This window comes from Apteryx mantelli, chromosome 9 (assembly GCF_036417845.1).
Source record: "Apteryx mantelli isolate bAptMan1 chromosome 9, bAptMan1.hap1, whole genome shotgun sequence".
Taxonomy (NCBI): Eukaryota; Metazoa; Chordata; class Aves; order Apterygiformes; family Apterygidae; genus Apteryx; species Apteryx mantelli.
This window is the reverse complement of record NC_089986.1, coordinates 361,657-384,921: the sequence shown is the minus strand read 5'-3', so window position 1 is coordinate 384,921 and position 23,265 is coordinate 361,657. Positions and strand designations below refer to the sequence as shown.

At 36.3% G+C, this 23,265-nt stretch overlaps 1 protein-coding gene across 2 annotated transcripts in view; it reads right to left on the bottom strand.

The window, feature by feature from the left end:
- The window catches only part of RNF13 (ring finger protein 13), a 49,159-nt gene that overhangs the window by 1,556 nt on the left and 24,338 nt on the right, over positions 1–23,265 (bottom strand). For both annotated transcript variants that reach the window (XM_067301527.1, XM_067301528.1), the window contains 5 exons: positions 21,057–21,144; positions 18,916–19,006; positions 15,006–15,111; positions 10,882–10,975; positions 1,624–1,704 (listed from right to left, as the gene is read on the bottom strand). In XM_067301527.1, coding sequence (XP_067157628.1) covers positions 1,624–1,704; positions 10,882–10,975; positions 15,006–15,111; positions 18,916–19,006; positions 21,057–21,144 — 460 coding nt within the window. The remainder of the gene's footprint in view (positions 1–1,623; positions 1,705–10,881; positions 10,976–15,005; positions 15,112–18,915; positions 19,007–21,056; positions 21,145–23,265) is intronic.

Genomic DNA, 23,265 nt, shown 5'->3' with positions numbered 1-23,265 from the left:
CCGCTAAATTGTATTTATGTTAAAATAATGATTATGAAATTCTCATACAGAGAATTTTAGTTGCAAGTTTGTTGGCATGAAGGCTGTGTCTATCCTTATGTACAAAATACCTAATAGATAAGGATCTTGGACCTAATTATAAACACTATTACAAATAACACAATAAATAACTATTTATTCAATGAGCCTGAGGGCACTCCTGCAGTGGGCCACGTTTGATAAAATAATCTTTAAAAACTTCTTGAGGAAGTACAGCCACCTTGCCGGCATACCCGCCACTATTCTCATAATGCCTCTCCCCCCCCTTCGCCCCCTTCTTTTCACTCAGGGAGGCGGTATCAAAGCACCTTGTTACTAAATGAAATAAACATATAACTTTGTAAATTTTAATTTGGGTTTACAATTGGCACAGCAACTGTACTGGCCTTCTTTAAATTCAGGAAAACTTTGTTTGAAAGTGCTGTAATTATGATATTAAAAACTTAGCTCTACACATTAAGAGAGACTTCTAACTGGCAGAGAGCTAGGTTTAACCACAACTGACACTTTCAAACATGAGTACCTAGACAAGGGTAAGCACATCATGTTTAATATATGTTTTTTCATGCATGTAAGTAGCATGTTCTCCACAAGAATTCACGGTGATGTTTTTCAATTTGTCAGGAACCTTTGGTATCGGTGATCGGGTTTAGTTAACTTTGTAGTCCCTAGGTGTGATAGGTGGTTCTGTCCTTCCTCCTTTGAGAAGCCCCTGTTGTTTGTCAGCCTGTTCGGCAGTTGGTTTTTGTGAATGAGGTTTTGCAAAGCTCAGTCTCATCTGCTCTGTTCAATGCGTTTGTGAGACTGTGACACCAGTTGCCTCCTTTTCATCTCAGCGATGTGGTATTTGCTTTTGCAACGTCGAGTCAGAGCAGGAATTTAATGAGAAGAAGCTGGCTAAAACTCCATCCAGCCAAAATGCCTGAAATATGATTAATGGACTGGGAGGTGAAAAGAGGGTCTCAAGCTAGGAATAATAAATCCTCTCTCTCTTCATAATTGTTTATACAGCTTTTGTCCAAAAGTGTTTTAATTTAGAGATGCTCTTGGGCCTCTTCCTAGATTTCTAGATACAATCTCTTAGTACTTACATACAGTCAGAGCAGTCCTTTCTTGTGGATGGATACCTGTGTGACTGCTAGATACACTTTTTGCAGTGGGATATATTTGAGAGAGACTGCTCAACTTGTTACAGTAAAAATGCTCCACTAATTTTTGCACTGACAGTATCGACTTCCAAGTGCAGTCAAGGCACAAGTCTATATGGCTTATCTTCACGCTAATGGACAAACTGTTACATTCATCCACATCTCCATGTCACTAGTAGTCAGTAGAATTATGTTTAATAAAATTAAGATTTTCTCTTAGATGTACATCCAAAGAAAAGGCAAAATGGTAGTGTTATCCCTTCTTGCTTTTAAAAGGAAAAAAAAAGTTTCTTTCCCCAATTTGTATACACACTCAGGCATATTAGCAAAAATAAATTTTATAAATCAGTCAATCATATTCACTATGATTTTTAGACAAACGATGTTTTAGATAGCTGTTTTAATGCAAATAAAAACCTAAAATACAGCTGCTTACCATGAGAGCACGGAAGGATTCTGAGCTTGTCTCCATCCTCATATTCATCCAGACAAATGGCACATACATCGTACTCATCTCCTGCAGCACAAAATTGAGAATCAGTTTTACATCATTTACAACAGACCTTTTCAAACACATACACATAAGCTCTATTGGCTATTTTCATGGGTTGAGGAAACTACTAACTCCTCCCCATCCTTGCCGTTTCTTTGAGGCTGTATGTTGATCTCACTGTATTTCTTCTCCTTATTAGGACTAGAGCTCATCAGCTTTCCCTTCAGGTTCAGGTTAAAAATGTTTTAAATTGTTGTAAGTGCTATCTCTATAATACTCTAACATTCTTATTATGTCACACACTCTGCATATTTTGGCTAAGTATTCGTAATAGCAGTTCTAGCTCTCCAAGCCTGCCTGTTCCCAAATTGTACCATCTTCACATTAACGTCTTCACTTCCCAGTGTTCAGTAGTCTACTTTTTCACTGTCTTCTGGGCTACCGGAGATCCTGGGTTTTACTGCACAGCAGAGGAGCTAGGAAAGTAAGGAGACACAGATCCCAGCAGAAAGGCTATGTACAGAGAAGATTCAGGCTCTCTCATACACCAGAATATAAATAGAGGAAGAGCATATAGTAAGGCAGAAACCCCTGTGATCTTGTCACCTACAAGGGAGAAGAAAGAAGGGTTGACAGCATTCTTGTTCCCAGTGCCCCTTACAGGAGCTTTCCCTGTTTCCTCCCAGTGCTTCTAATTCCTTCCAAACTAATTAATTTGATTAATTAATTCCTTCCTAATATAAACCCCATCCATCCCACAAACGTTCCCTCATCATTCATCCCTGCAACTCAATTTTCCGTCTTTCAGAGAAACCTACACTACTCCTGTTCCTCCCATTCTCACCTTAGTCCTCTCCCAGTAAACTTTTAAACGTAGTTCCAGTGTTTTCTGGACTATCTGCTGTACTAAAACTCCACTACTGAACTTCACTCTCAGATTTGACATAGGAGATTTCAGATTTAGTGTGCTAGGGTTATAGCTACAGTTAATGGCCATAAGAAGAATCATTCATATAATCTGAACGCCTACTTGGTTCACCTTTCAACATACATATATCGCACATTAATCTCTCTGACCTATGACCACTTAGCACAGACTATAAGATCCTTTTTTCATAACAATTCCATTATTACTTCCCAAACCACTGTCCAGGTTGCATGCATGAGACAGATCAACAGGGGACAAATCAGAGTTCAAGCTCCAAGCTTGTTAAAAAGGTGTTGATAAAATACGCAATAAGCTGTGAAAGTGCTGTTTTGGGGAAAAAGTGGAGAAAGTGGGGCAGATCTTGGGAAAGTCCAGCTACAGTAGGCCCACATTTGGGTCATGAACTTACCCTATATTATCAAAAAACCTGCAAATGAAGGAAGCAGGCAGATTTTGCATTGCTCTGAAGAGATGTCCTTTAAACATGAAAGCTTCTAAAACAGTAGCAGAGATTTCCCTTTATTGTAATGAAGCTGCATTAATTGAGCTGAATTCCAGAAATTTTCTGGAATTCAGCTCAAAATTTGTTTTGATAGCATGCTGCTAAACTCAATGCTTTTCTCCAGATGGCAAAATTAGATACCTAAGATGTTTAGAGTTACTTTTCAAAGTAACACTTAGGATTCACATACAACTCTGCGTGGTTGCTCTGTGCTCTGCCTGCTCTGTAGATCCAGGGAGACTGCATCCAGCACAGCAGGAAAAATGAGAGCTAGGCAGCAGCAACAAAGAGGCTGAGCTTTCCAAGGAAGCTGCAGAAAACTAACAGAAATAACACTGCTGGCTCATAAACATCATTAGTGAGGTAGAGTGGCACAAAAGATTAATCCCTAATGGCAACTCAAATTTCAAGTATTTATATGGAAATCAATTCTCAGGGAAAGAGAATTGGTAAGAGGAAGTTGTTCACTGAAAGAAAAGAGGCAAAGATGTACCATTTTTCTGTTTAGGTGCTCAGAATAAGATCATTAATACATGAAATGAAAATGTTATACATCAAAGACAAAATCCTAAAAAGCCACTTGACCTGGATTTTTCATTAACTGCATATTGAACAAAATAAAAACTCTAACGATATACTTTGCCAAAACCAGTAAACTTTCTTTGTAGATCTAAAAAATTCATTCCTAAGCATTTTTAATTCTGAAATGCAGAAAACATGTATTTTAGAAGCTGGTTCAGAACAACAAAAAAAAAAAAGAGGAATTTTGGAAACAACTGCAAAAATAAAATATCTTGCTTAAATAAACTGTGTATGAGAAATCTTTAGTAAGCAAAATTCTCTACCTGCTTGGTATATATAAATACAAAAATATTTTCAGAAATATGGAATTACCCATCTATGTATATCACATAGCTGTGTATTTATGAACAATGAAAAATACAAAAATAAAACTGCTGACACTTTGGCAGATCTTATGACTTGTTTTCTCTATTAGACCTACATTGTAACTGTGCAGCCAGGCAGATGGGCCAGTAATGAACAGTAATTAGATCAGTGATAATCCCATCTGCAGGAAAAAAACAATTTAGGAATACCTAGTAAACAGAAGAACTATACTTACTCTGGGCCAGATTTTAAAAAGGTATTTTAGATATCTACATCCCATTATATCTCAATCATATCTATCTATATGCACACACATACACACAAAAACTCAGTACTCAGCACACTTAAAAATATGTCTTTGTTTCAAATCGTACATACTCTTATTGCCTACTAGTTGTCACACATATTGGGGATTTTTTTCCATGTATATGTGAAACACAAGGATTTTCAAAGCTGACTGCCTAAAATGAAGCTCTTATTTTATATTTAAACACATTTAAGCAAACGACCCAATTTCTAGAGGCCTCGTGGGTGTAGCAACTCCAAAACTCCAGATCCTTTGTCAGGTATCTAACCACTGGTTTGGGATCCTAATGTTTAACACTCAATGTAGAAAAAATTGGCTTTACACATTTTTAATTTCTTAATAATATGCCCACACATCTCTCTCTTTTCCAGTATTCTATCTTCACTAAACTTACCATATTTCTTTTCTGCATGATTGAGGAGTTGCACTGTAATTTTATTGCTGGTAAGATCTAAAATCCTTTCAGTCTTGGCCTATATTCCATTTTAGTGTAAAATTAAGCTTGCTTGAAAATAATATTAAATATTTCAGAAAATAAATTCTATGCTACAATACATACTAGTTCACAACATTTCTCTTTCTATATTATACTACATTATTTACTATAGTTTTAACTATATTATTCTTCAAAGTAGTCAGATCTCATGATGATCAAATTACAGGCATATTAAACTGTATTTGTCTTGTTTGCTAGATTTACTTTTGTTACAAAGACATCCCAAAAGACACCAACTCCCACGGACTTCTGTATGACCAAAACGTAATCCATTTTGTTTTAAACAACCTTTTTTAGGAACAACCAGGAAACAACAATTGTCCCAAAACACTATTAGTGTAAAAATTAGTTTCTGATACAACGTATTGTGTGGGATTACTCAAAGGTGAGGTCTGTTGACTAGGATGGCACAGAAACCACTCCATGGATCATGCCAACTTATCAGATAAAAAAGCTACTGATTTGCAAAGATAGTCAATGCCGCTCCTTTTGTTACTGCATCCTCCGCTCAGTACTGAAATGCTAAGTATCTGATCTAAAGGCCACCAAAATTAGTAAAAAAAATTCCCATGGATTATAGTGGTCTTCAGCTCAACCCCTATTTAGACATGTTTAGAGTGTGTTTTATTTTCTGTGTATCAATTCTTTAGATATGTCAGAATACAATCACCCCCAAAGCAATCTTTATTATATCATCATTTGCCTATCGACCTATTAAATTCTAGAAATCCACCAAGGCCGCTGTTTTCCCTTAACAACCCTTTTACAGTCATATGCAACCACAGGGACATTCATGATATAAAGCAGTGTAAGAAAGAGGAGAACCAGTATCTACAGTGTCTAAGCTTCAATTTTTGACCAACTATTTGTCTGAATACAAAGATACAAACAGATGTTTTAGGCAGTAAGAGTACACTACAGACAAAAAGAAAATCCAGCCTTCCTTAAAACAGTATTATAGTCCTCACAAGTTGCTTTCTGTTATCCTTCCAAAGGCAAAGGAAAGATTTATCATCAAGAAGACTGAAGTGAGTGGATTTTGCATTAATGTCTTGAGAAATCCTATCTTTCATAAAGAAGCATGAAGTTGGGTCAAACTTTGTCTTTCTAGTAAAAGTGGCTGAAGAAAGTAATATGAGGGATTAATTCAAAACAAATATCACTGAAGTGATCATTTGCTTAAAGAAACTGAAATTCCATTTTTCAGGTTTTAAATGAAAATATTAATGTAATTACCAAAACTTAAGGCCAATTAAAAGCAAGTCCATAGTGAGTTATCTTTTTACGAAGGACTTTCCTGGAACTTCAGCATTAACAGCTCAGCTAGCTAACAGGTGAATCCTGATCTAACACACTTGTTAAAGTGACTGAAAAACATGAGATGGGTTTTTCAGAATTAACACAAAGGAATAATTTCTCACAAAGGAATAATACCCTTTCAGGGGCATAACAGGCTCATGCAACTACTAAAGTGAGAAACCCTTCCTTCCTTCCTCAAATTGGCATCTACTTATTTTCTCAGCCACTATCTTCTAGTCTCTTACATGCAGAAACAGGAATTAAAGTAATCAGTCATGAACTGTGTACATCTAGAGGATTAGAAAAAGCAAATATTGGACAAGTCTACAAAATGAAGAAAGACAATATGCTGCCTTGATGATAGTGGAATATAGTTGGAGAATACATAAATGAGATTGGAGTCCACTGGATCACAGACTGGAGGCTACACAGAGGCTGGGGTGCAGAGAACACCCTTTTATCATACTATTGGTGGTTGAGGATACTACTCATTTGATTCTTCTGAGAGGATCATGTTTTTCTAGGGCTAAAAGGCTTGAGATTATGAAAAGAGTAGAAAAATAGGGGGATTAGGCTACTGATGGGAATACACACCTATAAAGAAATTAAAAATGGGGATGAGCAGAAGACAGTGGCATGGGATAAAGTAGTAAAGAAATATAGGAAATCATGGGGGCTATGAGATTTCCATGCACTTAGAGCCAAAATTGAACTATTTTAACTGTTTTTATTCTTTACAAGACAACATGGGCTATGATATGCAATGTTACATGCTTCATTTTAACAAAAGCTATTTAAATAAACCAACAACAATCTACTATAATAACTTGTATTACCCATCCATTCCTCAAGCACATCTTGGAGTGCTGCTAGTTTTACCCATAATGCAGTATCAAATTTAGCATGAACAAAGGTCTGCTTTTTTTAATACATTATTGATCTAAACTGCAAGGTGCCTACTCTATTGTTAAAAAAGGGGGGGGCACTTGAAAAAATATTTTAAACTTTTCCAGAAATTTATATATTGGACAAAAAATTCAGATGACAAGCTATTAAGTACCAAAGTGTTTTGTTTTAAAATGTGATGCAAAGGGCTTTTGTAAAATTAAACCACAGAAAAGAGAGTGGTTTTTTTCACAAGGAGATACTAAAACCAGCTCAAGGCTTCATTTCAATCACCAATTTATAGTTTCCTTGCTGACAACCAGTGGAAGATAAATCAAAACTTCCAGGGTGGTTAGTGAGGGTTAGATGTGCCCTATTTCTCCACAGGGAGTAAGATCCATTAGCTTTTAATGCAACTGCCTACGATCTTCTGTGACAATGGCTTTGGGCACAGGAGGGTAAACCGGGGCTGTTTGTTCTGTAATGCTACCCGCTCAGGAAGCAAGCGGTATGTAGACAAAATGATTGACCTACATGCTGTTTAGCGAGCAAGCGTGTGCTATACCCCAAAAGCATGGTAATTATACCTCTCCTCGCAGCACAAAGCAAGTTCTTGGAAAGGAGTCACGTCTCCCTGAGAAACAATGCAATTTCCATGCTCCTAATAATAGAGTTAGGCACCCTTCCATTCTCAGAGCTGAGGATAAATCTATCATTATACCTATCCAATTTATCATGAGCTGGTCAATTACCAGGATTAGAGGGAAGAAAAATACAACAAATTCACATTTCAAAACTCAATGAATAAAAAAGTCTCAATAAAAATGATAGATGTAAAAATAAAATGGCGAGCATCTGAGTAACAGTTTGAGTTGGCTCTTAAAACACTGATATGAATTTAGCATGATCCTGCTAACATCAATCCATTGTTACATTATTTTAACTTAGAACAGAATTTGGATCAGCAAAGATTACACATATATAGCCACAGAAATTCATTCTCTCTAGATTATATAAGTGATCATCTAATATCTTAGATTCTGGATGTATTGATAGAAAAAGTGAAGTAGAAATTTATTTAGCACTACAAGCTAAAAGACTAATGAAGCAATAACTTTTGGCTTTTTTAAGAGGGGATCATTTTCTCCCAGATATTTCTTCCTGATAGAATTATTCAAAAGCTTACATTCCAACTCTAAAGAACATAAAAGAGCTAGTTACTTTCACACAATCACAGAAGAAAGGAAGTAAGATTAAATTCAACCTCATTGACTTCCATATAGTAAGGAAATGGTCAGAGGTATTTTGCATTTTTCTTTTATAGATATTTTTCTTTTTAATCAGAATATACTTTTGCTTTGCTTTCTCTACCCTTTGTTTTCCTTTACATGTTTTGTTTTGTTTCAATTTACCCTCTGCACTGGAGAAGTGACAGATGAAACTCCAGCTCTTCTGGAGATGTCTTACTACTAAACTTCAGTAAAGTCTCAACCTTCCCATGACCGCTACTAATGTATTTCAGGGTTGAGTGCATTACTTCTATGAATCAAAGCCACTGAAGATTTTCTCCAGCACTCTGAATGTGGTGATCTAGTGAAGAGCCTAGCTTTACTCTCAGTTTATATTTTGCAGTCCACCAGGACTCACAGATAAACTCTAGGCCTCATCCACAGCTAAAGTAGGCAAAGTGTTGAATCTAAAAGAGAAATCTGAAAATACTTTATCAGTGAAAACTTCACGGCTGTGAAATATGACAGTTTACATTATTACTTCTTCATCTGAGCACAGAGAGCTCAGCAAAGCACAAGTCAGACGTTAATGGCATCATGAATATCTCACCACTTTGCTATGCTTACTATCCTGATTAAAACAAATATCTAGACAGAACACGTCCTTACAAATAAGGTGCTGCAGGCACCTTGGGAAATACAGGTACTTGATCCATTTGCTACACGAATTTATAAAATCATTATTAAATAGTTCAGTCACAAGCTCATTTCAATGAAGCTGATCAGGAGGGAGAGAAAATCTTTCTAAAAACATCCAAATGTTTGCCATTTTTAAAATAATTTTATGATGTCTCATTTTTTTCCATAAAAATACAGAAGCATTTCCTTCCAGTATATTGTTGCACCAAGTATATTTACACAAAATATAAATGTTATTAAGATATCTATCTAGTGCCAGAATACAAGAGCTAGTCAACAAGACAGAGCATGTTTATGGCATCAACATAAGTTTATGTTGTATGGACATTTAAGTATCACACAAAAATAAATGTACACTAAACTGACAGTTTTTATAAGTGACCTATTTACAAACACTAATAGTATACACGAATAGGGATAAGCTGTAAGCATAGTAGTGAACACAAATATTTTCTCAGAAGTTTTGTTTTCACCTAAACATTCTCACCCTTTCTGGACTGCTTTGGGACCCAAGGTACCACAGTCCTGGATATTATGCAAACTGGGCAGATATTTTTCTATGCAAATTTGCCAATATGGTCATAGGTCTCTGGAAAATAGGAGTTTTTAGTGTGAAAACTCTGAAATAGAAAAAAATAAGCTTTTTGCCCTGTTTTTCATAAGCCACTGAATGCAATGGCTACCTGAAGGAACCAGAAGCTAGCTGAGTACAGTATATTCCTCTGGACCTTCACAGCAAGATATGCTATATGATGACTGACTGAGCTCCAGACAACTCGTATTGGAAGTTTCTCCCTCAGAAATAGCAGAGTTTAAGATGAAGTTCAGTATATGAATATAACATATCTTATATGCGGAATCACTAAAAGGGAACAAACATTAGCTTTGTTGGCTCAAGATTATTTCTTCAGGATCAATTTTAAATCCATAGCAATAGATCATCACAGCAAGGTTCAGTCAATCCTGCCCAGAAAAACAAGTTCATTTCTTTGAGAGAGACTAACATTGCACAAAAGCCATATCCACTCAAACTGAACATCTGCTTTGCACAAAGTAAGAGCAATCTCATTAATAATGCAGGTCGACTTTTATCAAGGGCAACAAAGAACGATATGTGGCTCTATCCTTGAGTCCAAGAGTATTCCCTAACATATCTGTGCCTAGGCAAATACACTGCCTATTAACAGGCGTCGTGCACTGATCAATCATTTTGATGAAATTCTCTTTCTACCTTTTCTTTTCATATTTTATAATAACTTGAATGAATGAACAATCAGATGGCAAAATGGCAACACATTTAAAAAACAGAGTGGAGAAGAATTTTGTTCTTTTAAGGAGTAGACTGAAACACACAAGACTTAAGGCAGCTTTTCTGTTTCACTGAATAAAGTAACTTAATGAAAACATAAGAAATAAAGCCGCACTATCTTGCACACAATGAATCACTAAAATAGAATCACAGCAGCAAATATTTTGGGATTAGATTTTAATTGCTCTGCCCTCCTAAAAGTATTGTGATAGAGTGAAAAGACCACTCCTCTGGAAAAGTTTTCCTTTTATAGTCTCTACAGAGTCAGGGAATCTACAGGCCACAAGTATTTATCCATTTGCAGATAAACGATCAGAATAGTGCATCACACACTGACTGACTGTTGTGGTCACTGTTAACAAAAGAACAAGAAGTTTTGTGGAATTTCTGTACTGATTTTGTAGTATACTAACAAATATTTTAATTCTCAGCCACAATAAGTATAGGGTGCCTACTTTGCTTCCAATGAAGAAATGTTAAAACTCCTCTTTATTTCAGTGAGAGCAGGATCAAAACATTTTTGTGTACTTTCACTTCAAACTCCACTATGTCAAGTACACTCAAAATTATCTTGAAAGCTACAAAACCCCTCCCCACTTAGACTTTTTAGTGTTAAAACAATGGGGTCTAATTATTTAGACAAAGAAAGATCCACTTGCCTTTCTTAAATTTATGTACAGGAAGTTTCTTAAGCTGATCTTTCCTAAGACGATTCCTTCTTGCCCTGTGTCTGTCTTGCACAAATTTTGTGATCTGGAAACAGGCAAAAATAAGACAACATGAACAGTAAATTAAAACAGTAAAAGAACAATAGAAGTTTTTATTTATGAGCAGTCACTGTAAGTTAGTCAGAAGGGAATCCTGGCTCAAACTGAGTCATCTCTTTCCTTGTCTGGAGTCAAGGATGAAGCCAAACAAGCCTAAAGCAGTAATGTTCTTGATGACCATGGTACTCGAAACAAAAAATATACAGTTTTCTTGGAAAGGAAAGAGAGAAAATAATGTCCAAACTATATAAAATAATGTCCATTGCTGCAATCCCATACTGAAGTCCAGGTACAATGGATGGCATGTTTTAGGGCAAAATACAGTTCATGAAACTTGACTGGCTACACTTAAAGCAGTTTTAGATTAGTACAGCTCTTTTAGAGGATTATTGCCATGTTCATCAGAATTGTTTTCATAGTACCTAGGTTGGAAGGGGGGAAGCTCTTTACTTCAAGCTATAGTAACTTGCTGTTGTCAACCATACTAAAGATTCTTTTTCCATTTTCTTAATAGTTCTTAATGTTATTTCTAGTCTATTTCTAATTTTAGCACCTGTGGTATGACATTATTCTTCAAAGATGATGACAAATATAAATGACAAAATGGCCTTAACAAAAGCATACACACTAAACAATCTTTTGAAAACTGCAGAGCTTTTAGGCAAAGCAGCTAGAATGTAGATGCTCAACCTATAGCTGTGGATAAAGTAAACACTGAGTGAATATTAATATTATAAACAGCATTAATATTTCAGTTTGGAAACCCCTAAAGGCATTACTAGACTTCACAAATGATGTGAAACTCCTTACACAGAGTAAGTGTGAACTTACGTATGAGTGATATGGACAAACATTATTTAGAGGACAGTCTATCTGAAATGGTAATTTGTTCTTGACAAAAATAGAATTTATTTATCCTTCTGAAACATACATGGCTTCTCTTTTTAAGCATATCTGGATCTAAACTGTTCATTCAGATATTTTTACCCCAGCTATAAATGAACTGTATGCATGAACTGCAATTTTTCTGCTGAAATTCCGATACTTAATAACAACCAGAGAGTCTTGCATTCATTTCTTTGTTAAAACCAAGACTTCCTGAAGAGAAGCACGGCAGAAATCACAAAAGAACAAGGATCAAATCCAACCCAGAATCTCCTTGAGATTAAGTCCCCTGCCTGCAGCAATTACGTAACTGAGTAAGATTACATTCAAATTCCATAACATAGCTTTCAACCAAGGCTGGTTTCACAAGGAAATATTATTTAATTAATCAAGATTGTTGTTATTATCATATGGCTGAATGTCCAGTGATGTACAGTAAATCTAAAGCACCTAACAGTCACTTTCCTATCTTGAGTCTACTTTGAAAAGCATCTCAACACTTCAGTATAACTTACAGTGCCATCCTGTTCGATCTTTCAGCATGCAATATATTGATTCACATTGCATACAGGGTCAATCTGTAGACATCTGTAAATACTATACTACATTCTGGAAAATGCTTTCAAACATTTCTCCCCCCCTCCCCCCCCCTTTTTTTTTAATATAGTTTAACATGACCTGTGGAGATGGATTTTGTAATTTCCAACACTATAAAGCCCATTTTCAAAACCCTCAAATATCTGTCCCAAATACATTATATATATATTGCACTGTAAGTCAGGCCTACCTATGCTATACACAATGTAATATTCTCCAAGTTCTTGGCTGTTTTTTGTTTGTTTGTTTTGTTTTTTTCCCTCCCCCCTAAAACATGATTCTAAGACATGGAAAGGGTCATTCATTTTAGTATTGACTACTTACTGACACTAATAGAAGAGAAATGCAGGTCTCTCAGAGCCTTTACTTTTATAACTTGGTCAGATTTGGGAGACTGAATTCATAAGCATAGTTTACAGACATGCCCTTTCTTCCACTTCCTCACAGTGCATAAGCCATGCAATTAAACACGAGCTTAAGTACCTCAAATTCTCCTCACCAAGTATGTATTTCTTCCCCTCATAGCCAGTCCTGCCAAGCATCTATTTATTCCTTTAGGGTTGCACAGTTTTCTCTATATATTTTATTTAGAATTTGTATCAGCTGAGTATCACAACTCTGCATTTTACCTATCTAGTAAAAAACTTTTAACTCAGAGCACCAGCTCTGCTGATGGTCTGAATTAGAGTATCAGCTCTTAAAAGATCCAGCTGTTAAAGGCTAATTTAAAAGAATCAGTATCTATGGCTTTTACAAGAGAGTTTACTTACGTCCTAAAGACAAACACTTTACAGATTCGTTTACCTCACTCCTATAACATGTTTAATACCACCTATGATGCAGGAAACTTGTTTTCATGGTGAGGAAAATAGCTGCAATTCTAAAGAGAGATGGCCTTTCAGGGGGATCGGTCTTGTGTTTTTTTACCTAACTCCCGTTCTCTGCTAAAGTGATTCATGCAAATCAGTGTAGATTGAAGTTTATTTCTTGACCTGAAGATGATAGCTCTCAAGTCCATAAGGAATTTCTGGAACTTATCTAACATCATCTAAAAACAAAAGCAGCTGAACTGCTGAAAAATTCTAAAAGAAAATATGAAGAAATGTCCTGAAAGTAAAAAGCATCTCCTCTATTACCATGATGGCCATTGTGGAAATTCAGAAAGAGAAGTAAAGCTTCCACTCCTTATTATTATACTTTTCATATGTTCCCCCATCCTTTATTCATCTTCTCTGTAATGGTAATCTTCTATTTCTCTCTTTAAACAAGAGACCCCCTAACTACTCTTACTGTCTTCATCTTTATTCCTTCATTACTACATTTTCTGGAAAATGAGGGAACAGTACTTCACACCATATTTTGATAAGAGTCAAAGCCAGTGCTTATTATCTTCAAAATGATACCACAGTGACTTTCATATTCTTCTTCATTCCCTTCCTTGGATAATCAGGATCTTGGTTGAATTTTTGACTGCAGGTGTATTCTAAGCAGATTAATAATGGAGCTCAAGTTGGAATACTGATGGTCTTGGAACAACAAATGTTCACAGAATATTATCCATGGTGACCACTCTCCTTTAGTATTACCCATCTCTTACCTGAATTTGCTGACCTTCAGGATACAAGGACAGAGCTACATTTTCACCTAATTAACTGGGACAAAGAAGAATGATCAAGGCTATCACTGATGGGTCAGACAAAGTATTGGTGGATTTTACATCCTCTCTAGCTGATCACTTTTCTGTGCTCTGATTTCAGAGAGGTTCTGCAATTTTGATTGTTCCAAATGTGCCCAGGATTGTCACTTAAATACATAACTGACAATGCTAAGAACATTAGTATAGAAAGAAACATTTTAAGAAAATGTTATAGGGCAGTTAATGCATTACCTGATTTTTAGCAAAAGAAAATGTAAGTTAATACTTTGGTCAGAGACCAGAAGAGATTCCAAAAAGTGGTATGCAAAGTATTCTGAAATAATGCACAGTTGTGCTATTTTGCCTTTTACAGGAGACACGAGCCCAAATAAGAACCTCTATAGGTAATGTATATGTGGTAAGATACATACTATATGCTGTAATAGTTTCTGAGCTTGCAGAATGATTACTATACCTGCAGTAAACAGCAGTGAGAGACTTGCATGATGGAACAGCAGGACTAATGTGTATTAAGCAGCACAAGGTTGATGAGGTGGGACCTGCTCTCAGTGTATGAGAGCGCAGGGACAGGTTGTTCATTAGGGAGGAAAGAGGAAAAAGGTTGTGTAGTGGATAGGTAGGGGTGAGGACAGTTCTTCAAAAGGAGTTATATGCTGAGGAGGACACCCCAAGGGCTTCTGACATCCCTTTGACAAAAATGTGCAGCTGTTTATTATACTGAGAAAAAAAGGATTTTAGGTAAACACAGTACAGGTAAACACAGTACACAAAGCTTTCTTTGTTCCTTTACTGTACCCCTTCATTTTAACTTCAGTAACCTATACATCTATGATGATTTGTTTGGAAGAAATAAAGTTATTAAAAAGAAGGAACTTACCATAAATATCACGATGAGAATAAGGCAGATCCCTACTATTATCAGGAAAGGGATTAAGTAATACTCCAAAGGAAGACTGAACTCTGGGATTAACACAACATGGCCTCTGTGGAGGAAAAGATATCACTTTCTAAAGAGGTTAGAATTTATTAAACAGTGACATTATAGAATAAATACAAGGAAAAAACATAAAATAAAGGTTATCATTAGACGCACTAAAGGAATACCTACATGCGCACAAGAACATAAAAAAATCAGCTGCATAAAGTCAAATAAATAAAAGAACAAACCTTTTTTAGAACATTTTTGGAGTTAAAACATAGTAAAGTTTGCATGTTCATATACAACATATACATATACAAAGATGTCCAGGTTTTTAATCTTATTTATTGATTTCAAGCATAAATCTAAACCAACATGGAAAACAACCTTGTAGGTGCTTCAATATCAGAATGAGAAAAATATAACATGATTGTCAAAAAACACCAGGAAATCATTCTTATTTACTAATGCATTTTGGGTTATACTTGAGGTTTCATTTCAATTTATGAAGCATGGTAAAGTGCACTTTGTCCTCTGGAGAGTCAAATTATGGTATGATAACCAAAAAGTCTTCCTAGAGTAAACTATGCAGAACCTGATGTGGATGCTGGTAACTGGATATCCAGAATACTAGTATTTATTTATATATAAGGGAATAAACTCACATTATTATTTTGTTGGCACAAGCAGTCAGAAACACCTGATGAAAGCATCCAGTTCTATCACCACTACTCCTGTGGAGTAGCACTTATCAAGTAGTTTCATCAACAATGTGTCTACTTAAGAAAGACACCATCTAGTTCTTATGATTAATTTAGTGGAAGGCATTAGAAAGAACTGAAGGAGCAAGATCTTTAGACTAACATTAAATAAACCTGCTCTGCCATCCTATTTGAGGTATATATTTTAACCGTCTTGCTCACACAATGCTTTTCTTTTCAAACATTTAAACTAACTTAAAAGCAGAACAGAAGCAGTGCAAACATAATCATGCAACCCCAAGGATATACCTCAAATGCATTCTGCAGAGTCATCTAACATGGGAAGATACCCCTGACTTCTCTTCTAAAACTATTAATAAAGGATGATAAAAAGAGCCAGCTGCAGTAGCCCTATAGTATGATTACTTATCTATTCAGAGAGATGACCAAGCTCTATTCACTTTGTACATTTCTGAACAAGAAATGTATGGGAGAACACCAGGAAAATCAATGATCCCATTTTTCTGGGTCTCTTCCAGAGCAGAATTGCACTGAAAGTCAGAAAACAGTTAAATGCTGATAAGGTTTGAACAGATGCCCACTGCAATTCAAACTTCAACCAATGAAATTTTTCATTTCAATATTTATATGGATACATAAGAATGCTATATAAAAGGTAGATTAACACATACAGTTTAGTCTTGACTTGTCAGTAATTTCATCACTGCATTGTTTTAAAGTTTTTTTTTTTTTTTTTTTTTTTTTTAAGATCAGCATTTTGCTTCAATGGGAACTGATATATGTTGTAAAAAGAACACACTTACCCTTAGAACTGAAAAATGCATACACTCACAAACATATTTTCTGCAGTTCCTAGAGCATTAGCTAAGCCATATATTCTAATATATTTAAAGCCATATGAAAATAAAAGGAGAAACATTTGATAGATATACTGTAACCCTCTTGCAGGCAAGCTAGTCTATATTTGTTTTTAAAACATATTCTGCCCATTGTTCTCAGAAATTGTCCTGTTACCTAAGGATGGACAAGCAAACATGGCAAAATGCTTGGCGGAAAAGGTATTTTTAAACTTCATAATCAGTTTTATGATGCTGAATATTTCTTTCAGATTTGACAGACAACTTAATTAAGGTCTTAAGCTCTTTTGCCTCCAGCTGCAAAATACGTAGTTACTCTTTCTCAAAAACATGCAGAGGTTGAAGGCTTCTGCACTTTATTCAGAAAATTGTATGCATATGCAGAAAATAGCTCAAGCAATGATTCAAAATTCTTATATATGTACCTACAAGTGAGCTCTGATCTCACCTACTTAAAGATCAAGATTTTGTATTAAGCAAAAAAGAGTTTGATTACATACATTTACAATGGCTACATAGTACAACATAACCATTTAACTTGGCACAAGCTAGAAAAATAACTGTGAACTCCTTTACCACTCAGAGATAACCAAGTTTTCTTACAACAGAAAGAATAACGTAAGAGAAATACCAAAGCAGAAACAGAACATTAAAACAGTAAGGATGATAAATATCAACCCTGGCCTTTTTAACGTATGGTTCACTAATCACATGTTGCTATATTTTAAAATGTCACCATCTCTTCAGTTTGATAGGTCTGTTGTAGTATTGCTACCTTTAACCTCTAAAGGACTGAGTTTGCTCTAGCAACAAATCAGCTCCAAGACTTACTCTTCCAACTGCATGGCAAACAGCACCACAGTGAAGACAGAAAAAAGACGGATTATGCAATAGAATTGTGGTATCGTAAATAACTAACAGACCTACCTATGACAAAAGCATGCAAGTCTGGAAATTACAGGATATTGATTTCACCTTAGGAAAAAACTAACACTTCAAGACCTAAAAAGGTTTCACAGAATCACAGGATAGCTGAGGTTGGAAGGGACCTCCAGAGATCGTCTGGTTCAACTGCCCCTGCTCAAACAGGGTCAACTAAAGCAGGTTGCCCAGGGCCATCTCCAGTGGAGTTTTGAGCATCTCCAAGGATGGAGAGTCCACAACCTCTCTGGGCAGCCTATGCCAGTGCTCAGTCTCCCTCACAGTAAAAATGGTGGGGGGTTTATGTTAAATTGGAATCTCCTGTATTTCAGTTTGTGCCCATTGCACAAAAGGACCCTGAAGACCTGTGAGCTGATATCCTAGAGACTGAAACTTAACTAAACCCATATTTTTCAAATGTTCCTCTCTGCAATAACTAATAGGACAGAGGTAAAACTCCAGGTGTAGAAATTCAAGTTTCCTTTTCATAACCATGGAGTAACCTCCTGAATCCATATAATAGTCTATACAGTCCACAGACAAAAATTCTATTCGTGCTGTTTCATTTTTAACAGTCTAGGGTCCCTCAGAGCTCATTTATACTGTCTGTTCATTTCCTTTCAACCCCAGAGCTATCCAAACAGTACAGACAGTCTGAGTAATCCCAGAACAATTCTCAGCTTCTCCCAGACCCACACGAACCCAAGTAACTCCTAACACACTTTTACATACCCAGATTGTTAAAACCTACAACTTTCTGCTAGTTTACAAGATTCGAGTGCAGAAAGCAGCAAACTGGGAATACAGTGTTGAGTGAGCATTTCAAAAGTGACATTTAGTTTTACATGGCATTTCTTCAAAAAGCATATCTAATGCATGATATCCTTTAATAATGTGGTAATAGGCTCAAATATCTCAAGAACCTTGCCAAAGTAGTATTCAGGATGAAAGTGTCAATAAGCAGTACTCAGTAAGCACTCTTCAAACAAAAATTAAAAACAAAAATTGAACTGATTTCATCTTTGGGGCATGAAGTGAAGTATCATAGAGTTGTCCCAGATAGTTCAGTCACCGACAGTTCCAACAACTGCTTTCATTTCACTGTAATAGATTAGCCACTCTGCCAAAGCACCCACTTGTTTATAACTACTTAAAACCACACACTAACAAAGCAGAACAGAAGAGAAGGTAAAACTGCAGATTCAGTGAAATCAGCAGCAAATCAAGGCATTGACTTCCACAGGCTCAGAGTTTCACTGGGAATACCTATAGCCTCTGTCATTACAAAATCCTCTTAAATCTCTGAATACTAAAAAGAAGTAATGACTTAATGCAATGGACAATGTGACTGCATGTGAGGTAACTTACCCCTTTTCATAAGTAAATTCCTCTTTAAGAGAATTCGCTGATGTCTCACCAATAAAGACAGAAGGAATATCAATCTTCTTTAAAACCTCAACTGTATAGAAAAGAAGGAAAACAACATGGACACTCTATGGGTACTCTTAAGACATAAGACTCAAGACATGAGACAATCACAACATGAAGACATCTTTTAACATAATGACATATATACTGATGTATGTGCATGCTATGTCTTTTATGTCACATAAGGAGTGGTATTATTTTTCCTACCGAATATCTAGGGACTTTATTGCACATATAAAACTCAAAATTCTTAATGGAATATTTAAAATGGACATAAAAAAAATCTTTTGACAAAAAGAGGTATCATTAGATTAAGTTTAATGAGAATATCATCATTACTCTGGGGCTGGACAAAGTCACACAGCTCCACTGATTTCCAGAAGTTCTGGCAACTTATACGATTTGATGATCTGGTACGGGGTTTTAATCGGTCTTTCTTCCCTCCTTACCCCCTAAACATAATGAGCACACTGGAAACGACTGTGGCTAGAAAGGGTCAAAAAGCAGAAAGGAGAGAATGAACAAATCTCACCTCTTTATTCCAGTCTCACAAGAAACTGGATGGAACTGCCACCCCATTCTCTGGTTATTACTGAGGGCAATAATAAGCTCAAAAGATGCAACTTAAATGAAAAATTATTGAAAGATAAATAAAAGCCAGTCAATGAAGCAATCTGTAACGTATGAACTAGAAATGTCTTAACTGCCTTAGTTTACATCCCACATTCCAGAAAACCTTTTCCTCGGCTTCATGTTGATTTGTATCTCAGACTTATGCTTCATGTTTCAGAGTCAAAAGAATCTTAAGGTTAAATCAATATCAAAGCATTCAGTTCCCCAAAGAAACTATGAAAAACAATTTATTTTTTAATTACTACAAAGCAGAAGCATAAATGGCTTAATGTCACTTCAGGCTACCCCAATCAGGGTTTGTTGTGTTCTACGTTTTGAGTTTATAGTGAAATCTGAAAATAAGTTTCACATGGGTTGAGAATTCATTAAAACCATATTCACATGGCTTATTCATGGCATATTCACATACTCAACGGCCACTTAGGAAATTAACTTTCAGCAAGCTATTTTACTCAGTGCTGGCAAACACTGGGAAAGGGCTTTGGGGTTCTCATTAATGTTCTTGTTCCATTGCAAGCTCAAGAAACTGGACAAAAAAAAAATCAAATGCCACAGAGAAAGTCATAACAGCACTACATGGACATGAACAAATTTTGTAGATCTAGTCATTTGGATAAATGATAAACACTTACAGAAACAGTAGTATTTTGAAGAAGATGGTATTTTTAAGGATAAGAACTTCTTAAAGAAATTCTCAACAGTATATTTTCTATGTGTAATACAGTATTTCATAGGGAAAAACACACACCATAAAACAAAACCAACATTTTGGCTAGATTACAAGATGTTCTGTATATATTTATTCTGTGAAAGGGTAAAATCAGAATCAATCAGAAAACAGCACATTGTTCTCTAAACATATTTCTTCCAACTGAAAAAACTGAAAATATGTACATGTAATATACATTCACATGAAAAGTTTACTCGAACAGAAAAAAATGCACATAACAGTGCAACAGCAAAATTAATCCACTAATCAATAAATATTAAAAAACTGCATTTTAATGTTTGATTTCCTTCTGATACAGTAGAGTTTTCGACTGTTTTTTCCTGTATTTCTGCCTAATAATCAACACAAATAAGTAACCACACCTCAGATATTTTCCAAGCACAGGAAAGTCAATCATATAAATCTATCCAAGTCAGTCCAATAAAGTCAGTCATATAAATCTATCTCATAAATTTAACCATTTAACCCAGAAGAGTTCAACTAAAATCTAAAGGAAAACAAAAGAAACAGTGCATGTAAAAACAACATATCACAAAGAATACACAAGTATACCTACATATTCTTATACTAACATATCATATTTTAAAAGATTAAAAGCAGGAGGATTTGCCTTTATACTGAAAGTTTGTCATAATATTTTTAATTGATTTTAACATTGTATACTCTAGTGGGTGAAATGATTTTCAAACAGGAGAGAAGAAGTGATACCTGTACTTACTGTCGTTGGATCCCATGCTTATGAGGTCATCAGAATCAACATTGTGAACTATCGCTGCCTTGTACCCAGCTCTCTGTGCATTTAAAACCTGTAAGCCATAAAAAGTACTTATTACAAATACTGCTTCAAATAACTTCTTGGTCTTCTGTAAGACAAGGTGCATTTTCAAGAAGTTGGAATATCAGCACAACTTCATTTTCACTTATGAAACAAGCATCAACTTTCAAAATAAAATCATACAATTACTGTATTCATACAATTCTATGCTATTTTTCTAGAAAAAGTATTACATGTCATTTGTAGGCAGACAGATTTTACGTATATTAAAAACGGGATTGAAATTCTCACATGTGTAGACAGAAATAATATTTAACCTAATTTGAAAATAAAGGCTTTAACTTACTTTGATAAACTAGAAATTATCACTTGATAGCTCATGAAATCACAGAATCACAGCACAGTTGAGGTTGGAAGGCACCTCTGGAGATCATTTGATCCAATTTCCCAGCTTAAGCAGGGTCACCTAAAACACATTGCTCAGGGCTGCATCCAGTCGGGTTAGGAATATCTCCAAGGACGGAGACTCCACAACCGCTCTGGGCAACCTGTTCCAATGTTGCACCACCCTCACAGGAAAAAAGGGCTTGCTTATGTCCAAACAGAATTTCCCATGTTTCAGGTTGTGCCCATTGCCTCTCGTCCTGTCCCTGGGCACCACTGAGAAGAGCCTGGCTCCACCTTCTTTACACCCTCCCATCAGGTATTTATACACGCTGATAAGATCCCCCCGAGCCTTCTCTTCTCCAGGCTGAGCAGTCCCAGCTCTCGCAGCCTCTCCTTGCATGAGAGATGCTCCACTCCCTTCATCAGCTTTGTGGCCCTTTGCTGGACTCACTCCAGTCCATCCGTGTCTCTCTTGCACTGGGAGCCCAGCACTGGACACAGCACCCAGGTGTGGCCTCGGCAGGGCTGAGTGGAGGGGCAGGATCACCTCCCTCGACCTGCTGGCAATGCTCTGCCTGATGCACCTCAGGATATCGTTGGCCTTCTTGGCCAGGAAGGCGCATTGCTGGCTCATGGTCAACTTGCAGTCCACCAGGACCCCCACGTCCTTCTCTGCAAAGCTGCTCTCCAGCTGGTGGGCTCCCAGCCTGTCCTGGTCCATGGGCTTAGTCCCTGCCAGGGGCGGCACTTGGCACTTCCCTTTGCTAAACTTCATGAGGTTCCTCTCTGCCCATCTCTCCAGCCAGCCAAGGTCCCCTGAATGGCAGCACAACCCTCTGGTGCCTCAGCCACTCCTCCCGGTTTTGCATTGTCTACAAACTTGCTGAGGGTGTATTCAGTCCCATCATCCAGGTCGTTCACGAAGACATTGAACAGTACTGGCCCCAGTATTGACCATTGGGGGACACCACTAGTGACTGGCCTCCAGCTGGACTTCATGCTGGAGTAGAACAAACATCTTCTATCTTCCACTTTTTCTCCAAACACTACTAGTTTTCAGTAAATCATTAATTTTCCCGTTTCTTTTAGTAAAACAACAATTTTTTTATACTTTTGCAGAACAGAGAGGAAGAAAAGCCAGTGAATAACAAAGTCTATACAGAAGTCTTTTCATAAAAATTCCATTATCTTTTAAAGTAAATTTATTCCTATCATATTCCTCAGGCCTAATTCCTATTCAAGTAAAAATCACAATGAAGAAATGCAAGCTTTGACCCCTACATGAAGTAGTTACATTTTGATGTTTTTCCTATTCTAGTTGTTTGTTTTCTCTGTAGATAAAAAAAATAATATAATCTTGATTTAAAGCCCAATGAATTCAGTGGAAAAAGTCCCATTGCCTTCTTCAGCCTTTCAATCAAGGTTCATTTCGAACATTACAGAAAACAATCAAGAACTGTTTATGCTACATTAATTAGAAGTTTGGAAGGTATTGGTGGGAGTCTGGAACTAGCAACTTGAACATGTGAAGACAAAGTAAAACTGTATCAGAACCATAATATGTTTTTGGCTCTGGAGTTGCTTGTTCTGAAATAATTAACAATTAACAGAGAAAAAGACATTAACTGTCTATTTTATATAATGTTTGATCTAATCCTATCAGTTCAGACTTTAAGGTAACAGTAACAGACTACTGCAGCACTACACTAGAGGTAACCAGCTTCCTTTTAGATAAAGATTTGAGATTTCATCCATGTAGGAAGCA